At 44.0% G+C, this 15934-nt stretch overlaps 1 protein-coding gene across 1 annotated transcript in view; it reads left to right on the top strand.

Annotated features, from left to right (window-relative positions):
• The window catches only part of IPO9 (importin 9), a 176388-nt gene that overhangs the window by 32690 nt on the left and 127764 nt on the right, over window positions 1-15934 (top strand). Inside the window, exons 11-14 of the mRNA XM_049770799.1 lie at window positions 232-330; window positions 4240-4346; window positions 7341-7480; window positions 8693-8852. Of these exons, the coding sequence (XP_049626756.1) occupies window positions 232-330; window positions 4240-4346; window positions 7341-7480; window positions 8693-8852 (506 nt within the window). The remainder of the gene's footprint in view (window positions 1-231; window positions 331-4239; window positions 4347-7340; window positions 7481-8692; window positions 8853-15934) is intronic.

Below are 15934 nucleotides of genomic sequence, written 5' to 3'. Positions count from 1 at the left end.
GTAACAGCTAATTGACAATAGCAGAGAGCTAGTAATCTACCCAATTCTGAAATATCATTTCAGAATTGAAATACTGGAGGATCAGTAACTTGCTATTTATTTAACGAAGATTCGCTTCTCTGCATCAAATGAGTTTCAGGACTAGAATTCAGTTCAATATATTTTTTTAAGTTTTTGTGTTTTGTGAAAAACAGAACAGCCACACTAAATCTTGACTTTGTTGTCCTTTAGATTAAAGTGTGGACAGCCAACCCCCAGCAGTTCGTGGAAGATGAAGATGACGACACATTCTCCTATACCGTGAGGATTGCAGCTCAGGATCTGCTGCTGGTGCGTCTTGATATATCTATCAGATGAGCCTAATCAGTCCTTGAATTTCTTTCTTCTTTTTCTTTTTGGTTTTTGGGCTACACCTGGCTGTGCACAGGGATCTCTCCTAGTGAGCCCCAGGGATCAAAGGCAACACATTACCCACTGTACTGTCACTCCAGTCCCAGTTTTTCAGTACCCCCCCCCACCTTTTTTTTGTTTTGGTTTTTGGGCCACACATGGTGATGCTCAGGTTTTTCCTGGCTTATGCGTTCAAAAATCGCTCCTGGGCCAGAGAGATAGCAAGGAGGTAAGGCATTTGCCTTGCATATAGAAGAACGGTAGTTCAAATCCCGGCATCTCATATGGTCCTCCAAACCTGCCAGGAGCGATTTCTGAGCATAGAGCCAGGAGTAACCCCTGAGCACTGCTGGATGTAACACAAAAACCAAAAAAAAAAAATTGCTCCTGGCTTGGGAGACCATATGGGATGCCAGGGGATTGAACCGTGGTCTCTCTTGGATCAGCCACGTACAAGGCAAACGCCTGACCGCTGTGCCACCACTCTGGCCCCAATTCTTCAGTTTCTTACCTTTCTACACACCCAACTCAAGCTGAACAGTTGGGTGACTTTATCTAAATTTTTTCCTCTCAGAGAAAAGTATTGCAAATGAGGTTTGAGACTTAGTATTTCCCCTTAAAGTTATTGGTTCTGATTTGTTTGAAAATTTTTCCACTGGGGATGTAGCTCAGTGCCAAAGTACCTACCTTGCTTGCAAGGGCTTGGCTCCGTTGGCAGTTGGGGTTTGTTTTTGGGTTCACACCTAAGGATACTCAGGACTTAAGCCTGTCTCTACACTCTGGGATCACTCTTACTGGTAATTAAAGGATCAGATGTGACTAGAGGTTGAGCCTATTAGGCTACTTGGAAGACCTTAGCCAGTGAGCTCTTCCCAGCCTGAAGTGAGGGTTCTGTCCCTTAACAGCAAAAAAAAAAAAAAAAAAAAAAGTTCATAAAATAAAGTTTTAATGAGTAAGAGTTGTTGAATCCAAAACTCAACAACTTTGAGTTAATTATGTTAAATTCGCTTTTGTTTAGTTTTGGTCTTGGAGGTAGTGGTAGTGGTAGTGGTAGTGGTAGTAGTGGTGGTGGTGGTGATGGTGCCGGAGCTCATCCCGAACCAGGGCTCCCAGAGGCAGTATGGACTAGGCCTTTTAACCTCTACCTGACCCCAATTCATAGCATAGACAGGGGTTGGCAAAGTTAGAATTTAAATTGCTTGGAGAGAAGCATTCAGACATGCTCTGACTGGAGTGTCAAATTGTTTTGCTTTTTATTTTTATTTATTTATTTATTTAATTTTTTTTTGTTTTTGTTTTTGGGCCACACCCGTTGACGCTCAGGGGTTACTCCTGGCTATGCGCTCAGAAGTTGCTCCTGGCTTCTTGGGGGACCATATGGGATGCCGGGGGATCGAACCGCGGTCTGTCCTAGGCTAGCGCAGGCAAGGCAGGCACCTTACCTCCAGCGCCACCGCCCGGCCCCATTTATTTATTTATTTATTTATTTATTTATTTATTTATTTATTTATTTATTTATTTTTTGGTTTTTGGGCCACACCCTGTGACGCTCAGGGGTTACTCCTGGCTATGTGCTCAGAAGTTGCTCCTGGCTTCTTGGGGGACCATATGGGACGCCTGGGGATCGAACCACGGTCCGTCCTAGGCTAGCGCAGGCAAGGCAGGCACCTTACCTCCAGCGCCACCGCCTGGCCCCATTTTTTTATTTTTTTATTTTGGTTTTTGGGTCACACCCGGCAGCGCTCAGGGGTTACTCTTGGCTCTACGCTCAGAAATCGCTCCTGCCAGGCTCGAGGACCATATAGGATGCCAAGATTCGAACCACCGACCTTCTGCATGAAAGGCAAATGCCTTACCTCCATGCTATCTCTCCGGCCCCGGTTTTTATTTTTTTAAACTTTATTTTTTTATTGACTGATTGATTGGTTGTTGGGCCACACCCAGCGGTGCACAGGGGTTGCTCCTGGCTCTGCAACTCAGAAATCGCCCCCTGGCAGGCTGGGGCCCATAAAGGTGCTGGGAATCAAACCAGATCCTTCCCAAGTCGGCCGCATGCAAGGCAAACATCCTACCAATGTGCTATCTCCCCAGTCCAGGTCAAATTGTTTTTAGGCTGAAATTCTATGAGGAATCTCAGTTTTTGTCTGTTGGGTGGAAGTTTTATATCATCCTTCAAAAGTTTGGTTTTTTGTTTTTGTTTTGTTTTGTTTTGTTTTTTGGGCCATACCTGTAGATGCTCAGGGGTTATTCCTGGCTCTATGCTCAGAAGTTGCTCCTGGGGCCGGGCGGTGGCGCTAAAGGTAAGGTGTCTGCCTTGCCAGCACTAGCCTAGTACGGACCGCGGTTCGATCCCCCAGTGTCCCATATGGTCCCCCAAGCCAGGAGCGACTTCTGAGCACATAAGCCAGGAGTAACCCCTGAGCGTCAAATGGGTGTGGCCCAAAAAACCAAAAAAAAAGAAGTTGCTCCTGGGGCTGGAGAGATAGCACAGTGGTAGGGCATTTGCCTTGCATGCAGCCGATCCAGGATGGATGGTGGTTTGAATCCTGGCATCTCATATGGTCCCCTGTGCCTGCCAGGAGTGATTTCTGAGCACAGAGCCAGGAGTAACCCCCGAGTGCTGCCGGGTGTGACCCAAAAAAACAGAAGTTGCGGGCCCGGAGAGCTAGCACAGCGGTGTTTGCCTTGCAAGCAGCCGATCCAGGACCTAAGGTGGTTGGTTCGAATTCCGGTGTCCCATATGGTCCCCCTTGCCTGCCAGGAGCTATTTCTGAGCAGACAGCCAGGAGTAACCCCTGAGCAACGCCGGGTGTGGCCCAAAAACCAAAAAAAAAAAAAAAAAAAACAGAAGTTGCTCCTGGCAGGCTCGGGGGACCATATGGGATGCTGGGGATCAAACCCATGTTCATCCCAGGTTGGCCGCATGCAAGGCAAACATCCTAGCGCTGTGCTATCACTTTGCCCCTGAAGTTTAAGATTTCTATAGAGATCACCACTGTTTAAATAGAGTAGATTTGTTCCCAGAGACTAAATAGCAGGTGCATTGTCACTCAAAACTGAATCTGTTGGGGCCGGAGAGGTAGCATGGAGGTAAGGCATTTGCCTTGCATGCAGAAGAATGGTGGTTCAAATCACAGCATTCCATATGGTCCCCTGAGCCTGCCAGGAGAGATTTTTTTTTTTTGGTTTTTTGGGCCACACCCGGTGACGCTCAGGGGTTACTCCTGGCTATGCGCTCAGAGGTCACTCCTGGCTTGGACCATATGGGACGCCGGGGGATCGAACCGCGGGTCCGTCCTAGGTAGCGCAGGCAAGGCAGGCACCTTACCTCCAGCGCCACCGCCCGGCCCCGCAGGAGAGATTTTTGAGTGTAGAGCCAGGAGTAACCCCTGAGCGCAGCCAGGTGTGACCCCCCCCCCCAAAAAAAAAACTGAATCTGCCTTGTCTCATATATACTCTGCTAAATGAAGCCAAAATAAGTAACTGGACAGGGCCATAGTACAATGAGTAGGGCACTTACCTTTCATGCAACCAACTAGGTTTCAATCCCTGGCATCCCATATGGTCCCTTAAGCATCTCTAGGAGTGATTCCTGAATGTAGAGCCAGCAGTAACATTTTATCATCAGGTTATGACCCAAAAACTTTAAAAAGGGAATAATATCTGGTTAACTTTGTAATGCTTAAGCACTGCAGAAATATAGCTATTGCTCTAATTTCACTAGAGGCCCTGGTCATGTTTTTAAATATACCTAATTAGGGCTTAACAGGCGTATTTAAGAGAGTTTTGTTTACTCCATCTGCGAGTTACTGTGCACAGATACGTTTGTAACCCCTTGTCTCCTCCCAGGCTGTGGCCACAGATTTCCAGAACGAGAGTGCAGCCGCCTTGGCTGCTGCTGCCACTCGGCATTTGCAGGAAGCGGAGCAAACCAAGAACAGCGGCACTGAGCACTGGTAAGAGGGAGCTGTCAGAACAGGCTTTGGCCACTGGATCATCAGATTTAAAACATTTTTTTTCATCTTAAAATAATGGTTTAATTACTCCTTTTAAAAAAATGCTTGAAAGGAAGAACTTCTATTTTGTTGTTGATGTTTCTTTTTGTGTTTTCTTTGTTTAGGATTTGTTTGACACATAAATACTAGATAAGTTGCAGGTGTACCAAATAAGGTTTCTATAATTGTATGTATTGCTGAGCAATTATATAAGTATGTCTGGTTAATATTTGAGACAGAACTCAGCCTTGTGGAGTGCATGCACCCCCAACCTCAAACCAGGTTCAAGCCTTGAGCCAGTAGGAGCCCCTGAGTTCAAGTCTGACCTGAGAAAAAAGGGAAAGAAACTGAATACTTACCACTTGGCACTGATTAAAAAAAAATTTAAGGTCTTCTCTCATCAGCTTTCAAATATATAGAACCATTAACTGTTCATATTATACATTTTCACAATTTATCCCTGGCCATTTATAACTTTGTTTTGTTTTGTGTTTTGTTTTGTTTTTGAGTTTTTTGGTTTGGAGCCACATCCTGCAGTGCTCAAGGGTTCTGGTTCTGTGCTCAGAAATTGCTCCTGGCAGGCTTGGGATGCCAGGGATTGATCAGCCATGTACAAGGCAAATGCCCTACCACTGTGCTATCACTCTGGCCCATTGTAGTATTATTATTATTATTATTATTATTATTTTTTGGTTTTTGGGCCACAGCCAGCGGTGCTCAAGGATTACTCCTGGCTCTGGGCTCATAATTTACTCCTGGCAGGTTCAGTGGACCATATGGGGTTCTGGGGATTGAGCCTGAGTCCATCCAAGAAAGTAAACGCCCTGCCACTGTGCTATTGCTTCAGCCCCTAGTTTGTAACTTTTTTTGTGTTTTGATTTGGGGGGGGGAGGGTCCACACCCAGCTGGGTTCTGCGCTTAGAAATTGCTCCTGGCAGGCATGGGAGATGCTGGGATTCGAACCACCATCCATCCTGGATCGGCTCTGTGCAAGGCAGACGCCCTGCCGCTGTGCTATTATTCCGGCCCCCTACTTTGTAACTTTTGAACTCCTTTACTACTCCATAATGTTTTTATCTGGTTTGGGGAGATTTTGTTTTGAATTTGGGGGCCACACCCAGCAATACTCAAGAGTTACTCTTGGCTCTGTACTCAGGGATCACTCCTGGCAGGGTCAGGGCAGATATGAGGTGCTGGGTGACTATGTGCAAGGCATATGCTCTCCCAGCTGCACAATGACTCTGGCCTCTCCACATTTTTGGTTTTGATTTATACCTCTAGACTAGTGTTTTTTTGTTTGTTTATTTGTTTTTGTTTTTTTTTAACATTTTATGTGCAAAGGCACACCTTTTTATGGAAAAAAAAAAATCACGAGGCATACCACCATTAGAAAATGTTAAGGGGGGCCGGAGAGATAGCATGGAGGTAAGGCGTTTGCCTCTCATGCAGGAGGTCATCGGTTCGAATCCCGGCGTCCCATATATGGTCCTCCCGTGCCTGCCAGGAGCAATTTCTGAGCCTGGAGCCAGGAATAACCCCTGAGCACTGCCGGGTGTGACCCAAAAACCACAAAAAAAAAAAAAAAAAGAAAATGTTAAGGGCCCGGAGAGATAGCACAGCGGCGTTTGCCTTGCAAGCAGCCGATCTAGGACTAAAGGTGGTTGGTTCGAATCCCGGTGTCCCATATGGTCCCCCATGCCTGCCAGGAGCTATTTCTGAGCAGACAGCCAGGAGTGACCCCTGAGCAATGCCGGGTGTGGCCCAAAAACCAAAAAAAAAGAAAATGTTAAAAAATTTAACTCTGTGCCTATATATATTTAACTCTGTGACTATATATAAAGTAATTCTCTTGAATAGGAATCAAATAAACACAAAGAAATTATTTTATAATTACTTTACTTAATAAAGTATTTTATACTGTTAAGGATGAAATTGGATTTTTCCAACGGCACTCCAGACAATATCTCACGGCACACTAGTGTGCCCTAGCATAGTGGTTGAAAAACACTGCTCTAGGTGGTGCCAAAGCAGTTGGGGTGGAGCACTCCTCCTGGCTCTTGGCCATTCAGGCTTATTGGAGTGAGAGGCTGAGACCCTGCCCTGTCTAGACTGCTGGACTGCTGCAGCCAGATCTCACTTGTGCTATCTCTGGCCCTTTCATTTATTTAATGGCTGGATGATGATTCACTGTTTGTAAATACCACAATGTTTTACCCATTCATAACAGGTGACAGTTTCTTTATCTTCCAGATTGTAATATCACAGTGGTTGTGAGAGTGAACATATCTTTTTCTTCAAATGAGTACCAGAAATAGTTGACTTTTATGGTGGTTCTATTTTCAGGTGTTAGTTTTTTGTTTTTTGTTGTTTTTTTTTCCCTGCCCCCAGGTTCTAGTATTTGATGTGGGGCCACACCTGGCAATGCACTTGGACTTCTCAAAGCTCTGCTTGGGGGTCACTGAGCAGTGCTCAGAGGACCACGAGGGTCCAGAGATTGAACTAGAATCAGTTGCACACAGGCAAGTGCCTTAAGCCCTGTTTTATCTCTCCAGTTTTTATTTTCAGTTTGTAAATTATCTCTACACTATCTTGGTTTTATTTTTTTGGTTTCTTTTTTTTTTTTTGAGGGGAGGTTGCAGAGTGGTGGCAAAACCGTAAGGCATCTGCCTTTTTTTGCATTGGCCTAGGACGGACCGCAGTTCAATTCCCTGGCGTCCCATATGGTCCCCCAAGCCAGGAGCGATTCCTGAGCACATAGGCAGGAGTAATCCCTGAGTGTCACCTGTGTGGCCCAAAACCAACCAAACAAAAAAAAAGATTTATAATTTTTTTAACTGTCTAGATTAGAAAAGCAGATAAATGGTTCCACTTTTTAGCTCAGATTATACTGAAATCTCTTCCTCAAACATTTCTCTTGGCAGTGTGGGTTTTTACTGTCATGGTTTTTCTTCCCAGGTGGAAGATTCATGAGGCCTGCATGCTTGCCCTTGGCTCTGTGAAGTCCATCATCACTGATAGTGTGAAAAATGGCAGGATCCATTTCGATATGCATGGCTTCCTCACCAGTGTCATCCTTGCAGACCTCAATCTCTCAGGTATGCCTCAGTACAACCTACAGTCTCTTAATTTTCACACCTGCCATCAACTCCATTAGTTTGTTTAGCTCAGTAAACGCAGTGTATTCTTTGGTTAAAAATGCTTTCCCAGGGCTGGAGAGATAGCATGAAGGTGAGACATTTGCCTTGCATGCAAATTATAGCTAGTGGTAGAGTCACTTAGTCTTAGGGTATTTTGAATGTCATCTTAAATTGGAGGTCTCTGATAGAATATGGAATTCACTGATATTTATTATTGTAGTTGTTAATATGTGGTTGTCAGGGCTCAAACCCATGGTCTCACATATACTGGTGGGCACTCAGCCTACTGAGTCACATCCCTGCACCTTGTTGATAATTGTGGATGGGGGGAACACATTCAGCTATGCTCCAGGATCACTCATAGTGACTTAAAATGCCATATGTGGGGCCGGGAAGGTGGCGCTATAGGTAAGGTGCCTGCCTTGCAAGCGCTAGCGTAGGACAGACCTCGGTTCAATCCCCTGGTGTCCCATATGGTCCCCCCAAGCCAGGGGCGATTTCTGAGCTCATAGCCAGGAGTAACCCCTGAGCGTCAAAACGGGTGTGGCCCAAAAAACCAAAAAAAGAAAAAAAAATAATAAAATGCCATATGTAATTTCTTGATCAAACCTGGGTCAGCCACGGATACAACCAGTGCCTTTCCTGGTACTGTCTCTGGTCCCTGTTGATACATTTTAAATAAAGAATAATGACTAGAATTTATAATGTTTCAAAAGCATGGGAAAGACTGGACTTTTGAGGACTAACTAATCCTGCAGGTAAGGACTAAAGAATGAAGAATGTGAAGTTATGCTTAATCTTTTTAGTGAAGAGTATTCAAGGTCTACATTTTTGGGTTTTTGTTTGTTTGTTTATAGGCTACACCTGGCAGCACTCAGGGATTACTCCTGTCTTTGCACTCAGGAGTCACCCCTGGCAGGCTTGCGGGGACCATATGGGATGCCAGGATTGAACCTGGGTTGGCCTCGTGCAAGGCAAAACACCCTACATGCTGTGCTATTGCTCTTACCCCGCACACATGGTTTTTATCTGTAGTATTTGTCTTTCAATTATATATTCTTCTACATAATATACAGTTAGTGACAGATTGAGGGATGGAGATGGGGAAAGGAAAGGGGCAAGTTAAGGGAAATGTTGTTATCTTGCCCCTGATTCTCCTCTCTTTTCTAGTGTCTCCTTTCCTCTTGGGCCGGGCACTTTGGGCTGCCAGTCGGTTCACTGTCGCCATGTCTCCTGAATTGATCCAGCAGTTCCTGCAGGCAACAGTTAGTGGTCTTCATGAGACACAACCCCCATCTGTTAGGATCTCTGCTGTGAGAGCCATCTGGGGGTGAGTATGCCACCATAGGGAAATGGGGGCCACTAAAGAGAAAATAACTCAGTGTTATTTGATCCGTATGGGATGCCAGGCATAAGAACTGAGTGAAAACCTGGAGCGAATTGTCCCAGTCCAACAATACAGAACTAAAGGAACAGCTATCCTCGAATGGGAGAAAATTTATCAGTCCAACAAGAAGGAAGAATAACAGCAGGTATTCCAAAATATGCAAATAAACTATTAGCAGCACTCAAGTTCAAGCAATAGAATAACTATAGAGGGGGCCAAAGTGGTAATAGAGCAGGTAGGTACTTGCCTTGGACACAGCTGACCCATTATTATGCCTGGCATCCCATACGGTTCTCCCAAGCCCACCAGGAATAATTAATGAGTGTAGAGTCAGGGTAACCCCTCAGCATTGCCAAGTGGGGCCCCAAAAGTACAAAAGAGAATAACTATAGAGATCTTAGAATACCAGGTACAGCAATAAACAAATCACCCAAACCAAAAAAAAAGAAAATGATGATATCAGCATTAAATGAAATAGTCAAAAAGAAATGTCTCACCCAAAGAAATGAATAAACTTTCTTCTCAAATTCACATGGAAATCCTCAAGGATAGATCATTTGTTGGGACAAAATAAAGTTTAAGGGGTCCAGAGTGATAGTACAGTGGGTAAGGAGGGTGTTTGCCTAGCACACGGCCAACCTGGGTTTCATCCCCGTAAGCCAAATATTTTACATACATATTTAAGTTGTAATATGTGAGTAGAAGTTATATGATCACAATAGTGTGAGATTAGAAGTTAACAATAAAAAAACAGGGACAGGGGCCAGAGTGATAGCATGGAGGTAAGGCGTTTACCTTTCATGCAGAAGGTCATCGGTTCGAATCCCAGCGTCCCATATGGTCCCCCGTGCCTGCCAGGAGCAATTTCTGAGCACGGAGCCAGGAAAAACCCCTGAGCACTGCCGGGTGTGACCCAAAAACCACACATTAAAAAAAAAAAAAAAAAAAAAAACAGGGACAAAACAAATAAGGAGTTTAAACATGTTTCTGAGTAACTCCTGGGTCTGAAGAAATAAGTGGAAAAAATACTATCCAGAGAAAAACAAAAACAGATGAACTATTAGATTAGTTATGGATGCAGCAGAAACATTCATTGAGGTTATCACTTGAAGAAACAGTACAGATGTTTTCTGAGCTGACCTTGGTGTTCCAAACCTGGGATCAAATGTTTTTTCCAAAAATTGATGAGTGCAGTCCTAGATGCCCTCTAAATGACAAAGGGTCTGGCCCTCATGCCTCCCAAACAGTGACAAGTCGTCCAGGTCCCCAGCACTGTGAGATTGAATCGGCATAGCATCTTGGGCAAACCACTTGGTTTGATGCAACCTCTTGGCTTGGTTGACTGAGATTTGCAAGGAAGGGGCCTCCTGAGCACTACTGTTTGGGAGCAAACCCTCCCTCCAGCTTATTGGGGCTTTTTAATGGAAAAGTTAAATTGTTGCTTGTTTACTTTTGTGCCACTTTCTGCAATATTTCGGGGTTACCCCAGGCTCAGCACTCACAAATTATTCCTTATAGTGCTTCAGGGACCATATTTGGTGCCAGGAATTGAACCTGAGTCAGCCACATACAAGGCAAGCACCCTCCCCACTGTGAATCTCCAGCCCCAGGAATTTTAAAGACTACAGGTCCTTATCAGTAAAAACATTTTCAAATAACCTTAAAACTTAAAACTTGAAGAGCTGGAAAAGGAGGAATAAATAACCTAAAGTTAGCAGAAGGAAGGAAACAGTAAACAATAGTGAAAATAAGTGAAGCAGTAACCAGAAGACACCGCAGAAAATTGGTAAAAATAAGAGCTGGTAAAAGGATCAATAAGTTTAATAAACTCTTCGCCAAAATAAAGTAGAAAATTTTGAGGTTATCACTTGAAGAAACAGTGCAGATGTTTTCTGAGCTGACCTTGGTGTTCCAAACCTGGGATCAAATGTTTTTTCCAAAAATTGATGAGTGCAGCCCTAGATGCCCTCTAAATGCCAAAGGGTCTGGCCCTCATGCCTCCCAAACAGTGACAAGTCGTCCATGTCCCCAGCACTGTGAGATTGAATCGGCATAGCATCTTGGGTCCTTGCATCAAACCACTTGGCTGAAGCAATATTATAACAGTTAGGGTACTTGTGCTGCATCTAGCCAACTGGGTTAGTTCCCCTGTACCATATAAAGGACCCTCCCTAAGTCCTACCAGGAGTGATCCCTAAGCACAGAGCCAAGAGTAAATCCTGAACACTGCCTGGGTATGCTTCCCCCCAAAATAAGTGAAGCTTGAGAATACAGATGACACTGCAGAAATATGAAGGCACATGAGATTGAATAGCTCGTTCAGCAGATTGGGCAACCTAGAAATGAACACATTTTGGAATCTTACAACCTTCTAAGATTGAAATAAAGCAAGAAATAGAAAATAGAAATAGAAAGCTTGAACAGCTCAACTGTAACTATGGAAGTTGGAATAAACCAACTAAGAGCAAAAGCCCAGGATCAGATGACTTCACTAACAAAATTCTTCAGAACTTAAAAAGAACTAATACCCATTCTGCTCAGACTTCCCCCAAATCAGGGAGAATTCTTAAGCCAGAAAAGAGAGAAAAAGAGAACAAAAGACACATCTCTGATCTACAAATATTCTCAACAAAAGCCTACCAAATTGAACCAGAAGTTCCTTAGCAAGCCAGTTCCAGTAAGAGAACCATTGATCATGGCCAAGTGGGATTCATCACAAGAATAAAAAGTGATTCGGTGTATATAATATAGAAAATCAGCAAAATGATTGAAATCACTGTATATAAAATGGGAATGTTTATAAAAAAATTTAACACCCATTCCTGAGGTTTTTAAAACTATTCAATAAATAGGTGATAGAAGAGTATACCTCAATCTAGGCCATGTAGACAAACCCATAGCTAACTCAATTCTCAGAGCATCAGGGCCAGTGATGTGGGTCAGTGGTAAAGTACTTGTCTACATGTGTGAGGCCCTGGGTTAAGTCTGTGCTACCTAATTGCCAATAGTTAAGGCATAATATAGTGCATCACACACACAACAACACACACACACAAATAGCCTAAGCAGTTATGAAACAAAAACCAAAATGGAGGCTATACTCCCTGGCTTCAAATTATATTGTAAACTAATAGTAAAACACTATGGTATTGGAGTTGGAACAATAGCATAGCATTTACCTTGCACATGGTCAACCAGGTTCTATCCCTGGCATTCCATATGGTCCTGACTGAGCCTGTATCAGAGCTGTCACCATAGTATAGTAGAGAGGACACTTGCCATGCATGGGGCCAACCCTGATTCTATCTCTTGCATGCCATCTAGTTGGTTCCCTGAACTCTGAGTGCAGAGCCAGGAATAACTCCTGAGAACCACTGGATGTGACCCAATTTAAAAAGAAATAGTTAGGGCATGACAGCAATTACAAGCACATAAATCACTGGCATTAGAATAAGGTGTAAAAATAAATCTCCCTATCTGTGGTTATAAGCCAAAATTATACATGGAAAAGTAAGGAAGATGATTCTATGGGCTAGAGTGTATGATTTCCATACAGGGACTCTGGGTTTGGTCCCCAGCACCATACAGCTTTCCTAAGTACCACCAAAGACTCCTGAGTACCACACAGTGTGATAGAAAAACATTGTGAAACCATACTGTCAAGAAAATAAAAGGCCTTTTCAACAATGGCTATAGGAAAACTGGCTGCCACCTGCAAAAGTGAAACAAATCATACACAAAAATGTACTCAAGATAGATTGATTACATTTTGGGTTCTTAGACCTAAAATCACAAGCTGCACAAAGCAGATGGTACACTTGGATGCATTTGGAACCTCAGCTCCAGTTGCAAGGCAGCAATTTAGAGCAAAACAGTGGGACTACTTAAAACTTTAGATCATTTTACATGGGCTGGGCATGATGTGGGCAGTAGAGCGGCTGTTCTACAAGAGACTTCTGATACTGCCTGTGTCTGAGCATATTTTGCTGGCTCTGCTGTCGGGAATCCCCAGCCATCACACAATGTTTGTGTAGTTCTTCCACAACAAAAGAAATAATAGAAACTAAAAGACTACCTTCCCAGTTGGGAGAAAATAGTAGCATGTCACATATCATTTTAAAGTACCCAAAATCTAAAGGACTCACTCAACAACAGAAAATACTTACAGTGACCCAGTATAAAAATGGAACAAGTCCTGAATAAACACTTCTGAGAAGACTTACAGCTGCCCACAAACACATCCCCAAATGCTCTGAATCGATTAGAGAAATACAGATCAGGACTGTAACACATCGAGTCACACCTACAAGAGTGTCCTGTCAATAAGACAAGGGTGTGGAGAAAAGGGATTTGTGTTATTTGGAAAAACAGTATCGAAAGATCTTAAAAGAAAAATTGTGTTTGAGCACCAGCACCACAGGGAAAGTTAATAAGAACCTAGGAGGGGAGAGCTTGTATGCTTTGCTTATGTGAAGCTGCAAGTTTAGTCCTTTGGCACCACATCTAGGACACCGCAAGTTGCCCTTTCCCCCGTCCTGCAGCCTCTCTGAGTATCTCACAGATGATACACACAGACCAGCATGCTGCCTGCCTGACTGCACCATATTGCTGGGCCTGCACATTAAACCTTCAGCCCCATGTTGCCAGATTGGATAGAAATCTCAGCACCCTGGGCATCACTGGGAAGCACCACCACCATTACCAAAAACGAAAAAGAAAAATGGGGATTCAGAATTATCTAGAAATGCCCCTCCCAAAGAATCTCTGAAGTGTATAGAAACATGAAAATGGTTTAACACACCATCATTTACCATAGCCAGAATATGGACTCAAGCTAACTGCCTATCAGCAGAGCCTGAATAAGAAGCTGTGGGAAAGGGGTGGTAACTCAGGATCAGGGACCACATTCTGTGTCCTGATCCACCCTGTGCATCAAGTCAGGAATAACTAGACCCTGAACACTTAGCGAGCCCCGCTGCTCAGTGAAAAAGGGTCTAAACAATACTATTCTGCCATTAATAAAGATTCCCCTGTGAGCAAGGAAGAGAACTTGGAGTGGGGTGCATGTAGGAGCAGTGTCCATTTCCAGCACTCACATTGTTGAGAACTGCTGGGAGTGACCCTCCTCCCCCACTGCTGGGCATGACCCAGAAACATTGTTTTAAAATAATGTTCAGGCCTACAGACAGATATTTCTCTCTCTCAATTTTTTTTTCATTTTTTGTTTTTGTTTTTGGGCCACACCTGGTGAGGCTCAGGGGTTACTCCTGGTTAACGCTCAGAAATCGCTCTGCTCCTCGCAGGCTCGAGGGACCATGTGGGATGCCAGGGGATCGAACACAGTCTAGCCACTTGCAAGGCAAACACCCTACTGCTGAGCTACTGCTCCAGCTTCGTTTCTTTCCATTTAAAAAAAAATTTTTATTTACATACCATGGTTACAAGGTTGATCATAATAATTTTTTTCCATACAAATTTGTTCATGATTGAGTTACAGTCATACAATGTATAACAACCTTCACCCGTGCACATTTCCCACCACCGATGTCAATAGTTTCTCTTTGAGCGCCCTGATGCTCTCTTCCCTCCCAACCACCCTCCCCTCGCCTCTTTGAAGACACAGACAGATATTCCTTGACAGGCATAACTTCTCAAAAGACAGCGAAAGTCTGGACTCACTAGAGAAGTGGACACTGTCCACATTTCCAAACATTGCATCAGATGCCTTGAAACCATTTGTGGAACCAACCAAGACATACTAGTCTTCCTAGGAAGAGACTTGTTCTTTTTTTCTTTTTTTTTTTTTTTAATTGCATGCACATACTTTTACACTATTTTTATTTGGGGGGGGTTTGGGCCACACCCGGCGGTGCTCAGGGGTCACTCCTGGCTGTCTGCTCAGAAATAGCTCCTGAAAGGCACGGGGGACCATATGGGACACGGAATTCGAACCAACCACCTTTGGTCCTGGATCGGCTGCTTGCAAGGCAAATGCCGCTGTGCTATCTCTCCGGGCCCGAGACTTGTTCTTAAGGCCAGTGTTCCTCACGAGGGTGGTTTCCCCATTCAGTTCCGAGTCACTTGACTCGATCCTCATTGTCTCCAAAACTGTTCTTTTTAATTGTCAATAGTAGCATTTCTTTTTGCCCAGTTTTAATTTAGTTTGGATGTGTAGTTGAAGTATCACTGTAACTGTCTAAAATTTCCTCTAAGACAAGAAACTAGTCAGCAATTGCTTTATACTTTGACTCCTTTCTCAACACCATATTTGTTTTTTTGTTTTTGGGCCACACCCGGTGACACTCAGTTACTTCCTAGCTATGTGCTCAGAAATTGCTCCTGGCTTGGGGTCCATATGGGAGCCTGGGGGGTTGAGCTGTGGTCCGTCCTAGGTTAGCGCTTGCAAGGCAGATGCCTTACTGCTAGCGCCACCGCTCTGGCCCCTCAACACAGTATTTCTGCCAACCTCCCTGGCTCCTCCGATCATGGCTGTCACCTACTCTCCAGATCAGGAGTCTGTCCAGTGCCTCAAGTGTTGTAGGACTGAACTGAGCTACGGACATTCCAGTCTTCATAAAAAGCTGGAAGTCTAGTGCCTTCAAGATTTGTTCTTAATCAACAATGTTTTCACTGTGTTAATGCAGTTCTCCCAGGTCTGCTTTGTAGATTGTGACATCCCAGCTCCTTCCTATCTCCTGATGCTGCCACTCTGCTGGACTGTTGTGTCATTCCTAATTGCTTTCTCCTCACAGCCTCACTTCATGACACAGTGTTATTTTAACTGTCAGTGTGATCACTTTGAAAATAGAAAACTGATGTTTTGGTTCCTATAATAAACTCTCGTTGCTTCCATTGGGCTCTTCAAGCTTAGGATTGCTTTCCAGAAGAAAACTGTTTGCCAGGTGGTGCATGAGGCCACGGGATAAATAGTATCTTCCTGGATGGCTGCCTTTCCTTGAAGGTTTTGAGGGAGAGGTGTTGGGAGTAATTTGTTTTTAAAGTTGGAGGTAGATGCACTTGACTTC

This window comes from Suncus etruscus, chromosome 3 (assembly GCF_024139225.1).
Source record: "Suncus etruscus isolate mSunEtr1 chromosome 3, mSunEtr1.pri.cur, whole genome shotgun sequence".
Lineage (NCBI taxonomy): Eukaryota > Metazoa > Chordata > Mammalia > Eulipotyphla > Soricidae > Suncus > Suncus etruscus.
Note: the sequence above shows the minus strand (reverse complement) of the source record. Positions and strands in the feature narration are given on the sequence as shown.